The 7,732-nt window shown below is 46.3% G+C and overlaps 1 protein-coding gene across 1 annotated transcript; it reads left to right on the top strand.

Annotated features, from left to right (window-relative positions):
* The first annotated feature begins 5,376 nt into the window (after positions 1-5,376).
* LOC128972624 (potassium voltage-gated channel subfamily C member 3-like) lies at positions 5,377-7,294 on the top strand. The gene is made up of 2 exons (XM_054388700.1): positions 5,377-5,868; positions 6,481-7,294. The coding sequence occupies exons 1-2, from the start codon at positions 5,377-5,379 to the stop codon at positions 7,282-7,284; spliced, it is 1,296 nt and encodes a 431-aa protein (XP_054244675.1). The 3' UTR covers positions 7,285-7,294.
* Positions 7,295-7,732: the final 438 nt, after the last annotated feature.

The following is a 7,732-nucleotide window of genomic DNA, read 5'->3' as shown; positions in this document are numbered from 1 at the left end:
GCGGCCGCTTCCGGGGCGTGCTGCGGGGCGGCTGCGGGCTGCCGGGCGGTTGGCGGGGGGCGCTTGGGGTTCGCTCGAGGGGTCCCGAGTGTTCGGGGGCTTCCTGCAATGGATCGCTGCGCGGTCCTTGGGCCGCGGCCGAGAGGGGCTGGACTTGGTGGGGTGTGGAGCACAGTTCCGCGGCAGGAGTTGGAGGCCATCGCATAGTGGAGGACATGGGGCTGCACCTCCGTGGCCGTGGTGAGCTGGGCATCGTGGAGGAGATGGGGCTGCCGTGGGCCTGAGAAAGAGAAGTTATCACCCCTCAGCATCCCTGACCCGCCAGCCTTGGCTGTACGTATCCGCACCTGCAGGAGACTTGGCTTCTCTTCCTTCCAGATGCAGCACTTTACAGGCTTTTGCAATGGGCTGAATCAATAAAGAATCCAGGCTATAAATCACCTTGGTTTTGTCTTTTCACTGCACGTGTAATCCCAGGAATACACTTGTGTTAGAGGGGCCGTAGAACTGAAATGTGGGATGAGGAGAAAGCACTGGAGGTGGAAGTCTACTTGCACTGATTTTGGCAGTAGAAAAGCTAACCCTGTTGTTTCCGTTGCCATCTCCAGCACATAAAGAGTGGCTTGGTCTTTCCTCGAGGCTTTAAGATACCTTAAGGTGTGTTTTTAGTTTGTTTGGGGGTTTTACAGTCTCACAGTATATCAGAGGTTGGAAGGGACCTCAAGAGATCATCAGCTCCAACCCCCCTGCCAGAGCAGCATCACTTAGGGTAGTCTGCACAGGATTGCATCCAGGTGGGTTTGGAAAGTCTCCAGAGGAGGAGACTCCACAACCCCCCTGGGCAGCCTGTTCCAGTGCTCTGTCACCCTCACTGTAAAGTTTCTCGTGTTGAAGTGAAGTCTTCTATGTTCAAGTTTGAACCCCTTGTTCCTTGTCTTATCACTGTGAACCACCCAAAAGAGCCTGGCCCCTTGTTTTGATTTGGTTTTGATTGGTTGTTTTGATTTGGTTTTGATTTTGTTTTGGTTGTTCATTTTGTTTGGGTTTTTTTGTTTGTTTGTTTGTTTGTTTTCAATGTTCCAAAGCAAGATTTCATTCGCAAAACTTAATCATCCTCACTAGCTTTTTGTGAACGTTCTGTAAAGAAATGCTTGACCCTGGAAAGCTAAAGCTCCTCTTGTATTCTAGCACAAATACAGTTAACAAAGCCCACTTTAATTTAGACTTGCATGAGTGTGCCTGAATGCATAGTGGAGACTGTGTGCATTTGAATAGGAGTGAGCAGGAAAAAATTCTAAAACTTCTTTGTTGTACAAAATACCTCAAAAGATTACAGAAAAGAAATGCTGAACGAGCTGTTAAAGTACCATCCTTGAAAAATGCCTGGGTTCATTCCAGCTTCAATCCCCTCCCACTGCCTCCCCCACGAAGCCCATCTTGTTCTTTAGTGTTTTTATTAACGCTGGGCCACACTGAAATGAGTTTTCCTTGCTGAAAAGAAGTGCAAGGCAGAGGGAACAGATCTGACAGGGGTTGCCAAACTCCTGCGGTGCCTCATGCAGCGAAAGCGAATTCTCAGAAGATACAAGGCAGGGAGAAAACTTGGAAGAGGGCCCTGTTCTCTTTAAATGGAGTTGCACTTTTCATCTGCTTAAAAAATGTTCTGAAAGGACAAGCTGTTTACTGCAATCAAAGGGCCTTATTCAGAGCATAGGAACACCATGTGTCATTTTGCTTGCCAGATTATTTCTGGGTTCCAGAAATCAGCTGCAGTGCAAAGGTTGTAAAAGCCAAATACTGCAGTGCTGTGGAACAGATAGGATCCATCAAGCTTGATCAGGTGACCTGCTCCCAGAACCTCAGAAATTAAATTGAAAGGAGTGTTGTTCATTCTTTTCTCTGTGGAGAGAAAGATGCAAAGGGTTTGGTGTCTGTTACAGAGATGGAAGGGAGCAAGGACTGAACCAGCACAGATTTCACAAGCTTCATGTGCTTTCAGATTCTGGATCTAAGGGGAGTTACATTTGTGCCATGGCTCTGCTCGTGATGGCTGCCTATGAGGTTGCTCAGTACAGAATTGGAAGGCAATGGGTAAAGAATATCCCTCATAAGACTGGCAGCAATTTACCATTCTAGTTCCTGCAGCCTTGCTGTAGTGTTGGTTGAGAAAAGAGGCCAGGGTTGTTGTGGGGGGAATTTGAATGGTTAGGGTAAGTGAGGTTACTTGCACCTGCAGATGAGGTGCCAATGAAGAACAAAGAACCACACCACTCTCTAGGTAAAAGGCCTAAATGTAAAGCCTGTTTTTCTTAAAAGAAAAGAGATTTCAGTGTGTCAGAGTAGTGTAGACAGTGGGTTAAAATGTAGAATCCAGCAGGTGAACTGTGATAATGCTTCCTCTAAAGAGACAAGAACCTGCTTTTCATTTATATAACTGAAAACGAAACCCCTAGAGCCTTCCCCAATATATCTTTTTCTTGCTGGGAATAAGGACATTTCTTTTCCTACTTTCTTTCCAGAGAGTTTGAAGTAAGCAGAGGTGATACCTAGAAACAGCCTTGGAATGTCATCTGAAAGGGAAGTGCACACTGAGCATGCCTTTCTTGGCTGGGATTAACGACTTTGGTGCCAACTTTCTTCCTGGAGTGGTCAATGACAAAACATGCATTTAAAATCAGTGGGTGCAAAAGGTTAGGAGATGAAGAAAAAGTCTTTTAAGCCAAAAAAAGGAGAGAGTGTGACAAGAAGATGGGATGGCAGGTGGTTTGTTTGCTCACTCCTGTTGTTTTTTTGGTTATTTTTGAACTCAAACTTGAATAAGGCACAGCCAAGAAAGAACAATACTTTGCCTACCTTTTTTTTTTCTTTTTTGGTGGCTTGATAGTTTAATCTATGATGGGTCCTAAGACATTTGAGCTCCACATATTTCCCAAACACCATGGCCCTCTGAGATTGTTGGTAGAGCAGTGGGTGGCCTGGCAGTTGTTGCCTTCTTGTTTGAGTGTTGTTCCCTGGAGTGGGGAGAGCGACTGCTGATAGGGCAGAGAACAAGGCAGAGGGGCCTCTGCATCATTTCAGTGCTATTGGCTGGTTTTGTTTTCTGGCATCTGTGAGACTTGAGCTTTGGAGACCAGCCATCCAACATCCTGTTTTCACTGGATTTGTCTCTGATCTTCCCAGTCTCTTCTCCTTTCCTCTGCTTGCAGAGTTGCTGCAATAGCACCAAGGTAAGAATATGAAATGGCACTTCTTGGCTCATTTCTCATGTGGGGAGTGTTGTGCTCGAGCAAGTGGTATCTGGCATTCTAAGCAGACAAAGGCAAGCTTAGATAGCAGCTCAAAAACCACTGTGCTCTGGAAAGAGCTGGGCATCACAGGCCAATAATGCAACTCCAGATTTGCTGAGTGCTGAATTATTCTCACCTGCTTAGAATCACACTGTGTGGATTCCTGTGCAGCAAGCACTAAGCAATGCCTGCACACTTTTAGTCCTTAGGCTCAATCCTGCTCTGGTTGAAGTTAGTGGAAGTTTAAGGGTGAAGCTGCATCAAGACTCACATGTGTTGGGCTTGGCAAGGACAGCAGATGGGCAGTCATTCTCTTGTGACAGTGAGTGTGACCAGGATGCAGCTTCCAGCCTTTTCTCATGGAGTTCTTTACTGCAGGGTGTTTTCCCTGCTGTTCCTGGATGGAAAGGTTTGTTGCTAAAGTGACCTATGGCTCTCATGCTCAACACTTTTTGCAAGAAAGGGAGGAAGGACATCTGGAATTTCTGTATGCCTGCTCCCAGCACATTGAGCAGCCATCTCTGGGTAAGAAAGTCCAAGCAGGACAGAGAGACAGGTTTGTTCTACTGCAAGAGAAGGGCCAGTACTAGAAATGCAGGGCATAATGGGGATCTGAGCAACCTGATCTAGTTAGGGATGGCCCTGCTTACTGGATTGATGATTGAACTGGATGACCTTTAAAGGTCCCTTCCAACTCAATGTGTTCTATGATTCTATGATAAGAGGAAGTTGGATGGAAACTTGTAGGAATGAGGAGGGCACATGGAAAGATGCAGACCAGAACCAGTCAGAGGTGGATACCTGTGGGTGAAAAACAGCCCTGTTTGCTTTCTCAAGAATATCCTGTCCCTACTCTGCTTCTGAGGATACAGAGATCCTTGGTGTCCCTCCATTCTTAGAATAATGTTCATAAAGCAGGACTCGAGTTTCTTCCAGGTGTGTTGGACTGTGAAGAGCAAAAGAGGGGATGTATTACAGGAAATAAGTAACTGAACATGCTTTCCAATGCAAGAGGCCCTGGCAGCAGGTTCTGGTGCTCTTCTGAGATGTCAGCCAGCCTTGATGGAGGAGACACTATGTCCTGCATTTGTCTAGCCCAGCAATCCTGCATATAGATTCCAGATAAGGAGCAGCTTCCTGCAGAGGGAAAGGTTCTCTGGCTCAGCAGGACTCTATGCAGGGCATAACCCAGACAAACTAAATATTCCCACCAGGCAGCAAGGTCTTGTGAAACTTGTTATGCCAGGCTCCACACAGGAGATGATGTTTAAAGACTTGTTTGGAGAAGTTCTTGGTGACTGTTTTGCTTTTTTGACACGTGGAAGTCTCTGCAAGAAACTGCTTATGGACAAAGAAATTGCAGGGAGAGATGAAAGAACTAGATGAGAGGACTGATAGTGGAAGGAATGTCTTGAGAATGAGAACTTTACCTAAACTGTGTTTATTGCAATGATTATCAAGGGTGTATGGACAAATACTGTGAAACAGGTTCTGGACTGTGTGCTCTGTTCCCAGGGGCAGAAGCTGAGAGGGAGAGCAAAGCAAACCAGATGTCTGTCATTTTGTTTGATGCAATGGTTTGAAATTAGAGAAGAGTAGATTTAGACTGGATGTTAGGAGCAAGTTCTGCACCATGAGGGTGGTGGAACACAGCAACAGGTTGCCCAGAGAAGTGGTGGAAGCCCCATCCCTAGAGACATTCCAAGGTCAGGCTTGATGATGCTCTGAGCAACCTGATCTAGTTAAAGATGTCCCTGCTGACTGCAGGGGTGTTGGACTAGATGACTTTTAAAGGTCCCTTCCAACCCAATGCTTTCTATGATTTTGTGATGTCCTGAAAAGTGCTCAGGCAACATGGCCATGGAGCAGAGTCCAGAAACAGCCACTGAACATGATGGGGAATGGCAAAAGTGCTTTCCTCCCTTGCAAGGTTCAGGTACAAAAAGTGCCTAAAAAACTCTGGAATGAGGTACCCTGAAACCCTTTCTGCTCCAGAACTTGCTTTGCTTTTTAAATTCTGTGTTCTTCTCTCTTTGTCTGAAGATAAACAAGAGCTTATGAGGACTTGCACTTCCATCCTCCCTCAGAGATGGAGCACTCCAAGGAAAAAATCATCCTGAATATTGGGGGAGTCAGATATGAGACCTACAGCAGCACTCTCCAGACCTTCCCAGGGACCAAGCTGTGCAGCCTAACAGATCCCCATGCCCCAAGCATCTACGACTATGATCCCACCACCAAAGAGTTCTTTTTTGATAGGAGTGCTGAGATCTTCAGCTGTGTGTTGAACTATTATAGGACCAAGCATTTCCACTGCCCCATTGATACCTGTAGATCAGTCCTGGAAGAAGAGCTGGCTTTCTGGGAAATAGGGGAGGCACAGCTAGCACCCTGCTGCTGGCTGAAGCTGAATAACAGAGTGGTGCAGACAGAGGAGCTTAACATCTGGGATGAAAACCAGCAGAATGATGACCAGTGCCTCATAGTCCAGACAGAAAGAAGGGACTTCAGCTGGCGAACCAGGTGGCAGCCAAAGATTTGGTCTATGTTTGAGAAACCCTTTTCCTCAATCAGTGCTAAGGTAATCCTATATGTGGAGATGGACACAGCCTGTGTCCTTTGGGATTACTGGAAGGGGTCCACGAGAAGTGATCAGGGGTTCATAGCTTTGATAAGTATGCTCTGAGTCTGGGATAAAAAGCTAAAAGAAAATTCTCTCCTCTCATTAACAAACACCTCCTTCTGCTCTCCTTTTCCTACCCCTCTTCTCTGTACAAAATGCATACCCCATGCCTCTTTAAAATGTCAGGCAGGTAGAGGAACAAAAGTCAAAGGCTGCAGAAGAGGTTTTCTGTGCTGCTGCTATTTCTAGAGCAAACATTCAGTGCTGAAGAGACCCTGGGTGTGGGTCTGTTGCATTATTCTAACTATTGGACATTTCCCCTTCCTCACAAACTCTGATTCAGGAGTGCAGGTGATTTTTTTTCTTCCATCCTGATCCTCTCTATTATTTTTTCAGATGTGGAAGGAGAAAATGCACTCCATGTGAGCAAAATGATGGTGATCTGAGAAAGATTAGTCTGGGAATGTACTGTGCCTGTGAAGGAGCTCTTGGGCTTGTGGAGGGGCATTGAGGTTATGTGGTGTGTGTTGGTCAAACTAATCACATATGTGCCCTTTCCTCCCTCTGCAGTGTTTGGCTTTTGTTTCTCTGCTGTTCATCGTTGGAATTGTCATCATATTCTGTGAGGAGACCAAGGCACAATTTGAGTTCTTCACTGCAAACTTCACCTCTGTTGGCTATTCTGAGGTCTCCCACAACCACCATGAACCCTATTACCAGCAGGCTGCCTACTTGCTTCATCTGGAGCTTTTCTGTGTCCTCTGGTTCACCTTTGAGTTCTCTGTGCGATTTTGCTGTTGCCCAGACAAGAAGTCGTTCTTCCAAAATCCCCTAAACGTGGTTGACTTCCTCTCCCTCTTCCCAGTTTATGTTGAACTCTTTGTGGCTGGGCAGATTCAGAGAATGCCAAGCCTGGGGCTTTGGCTGGGCTTTGTTCGTGTTATCTATCTCCTCAAGCTCCTGAAGATATCCAAGCTGATAGAAACACCACTGATCCTCAAGGTTCTGTGCTACACCCTCAAGTCTATCCTCAGAGAGATTTGTATCCTGCTGATGATTTTGGCCTTTGAAACTCTCTTCTTTGGCTCTCTGTTTTTCTATGGGGAGTTGCTAGGTAGCCACCCCTCCTACACAGGGGAGCTGCACTTTGTGGACATTCTTGTTTGCTTCTGGTGGGCTTTGATCACACTCACCACAGTGGGCTATGGAGATATTATCCCTCTCACCACATTTGGCCAAGTGACAGCAGCCTTAGCTGCAATATTTGGCATGTTAACTATCATCATCCCAATACCCATTTTCCTGGTGAAATTTAAAAGCTATTATGACATTGCTGTCTTCAAACAGAAGCTGGAAAGAAACAAGAAACATTAGCACTGCAGAACCTCTGTTCCCCTTTGCCTTTAGCAATAAACCTTCGGCCTGGTTTATTCCCTTTGATCAGAAGGGAGTGCAAATAGTTCTCACTGCATTTTACTTGCTGCCTTAGCACATTTCAAACCACTGGTGAGGGAGGTGAGGCCTCAGGCAGTGCTTGATACACAGCTGATCAGAGCTGTTGAAATCCACAGGTCTTTCCCACATTGTACTTCATCCCATGCTCTTTTTACATGCCACTGTTCTCTCTCTCAACCAGCTGTTCAGAGACATGCTGTGGTGCTGCATTTCAACCTCAAGGTGCAGCTCATAGTCCAGCTCCATGACCAGGAGCCACAGCATATTCCCTTAGCTAGTGTGCAACCCGTGATGCCAGCTCTGCCCTCCACTGCCTGACAGCCTTGTTTTGCATGCTGGGAAGGAAGATTTGTGCACCTTCCTGCTC

This window comes from Indicator indicator, chromosome 17 (genome assembly GCF_027791375.1).
Source record: "Indicator indicator isolate 239-I01 chromosome 17, UM_Iind_1.1, whole genome shotgun sequence".
Lineage (NCBI taxonomy): Eukaryota > Metazoa > Chordata > Aves > Piciformes > Indicatoridae > Indicator > Indicator indicator.
This window is presented reverse-complemented; position numbering and strand designations above follow the sequence as displayed.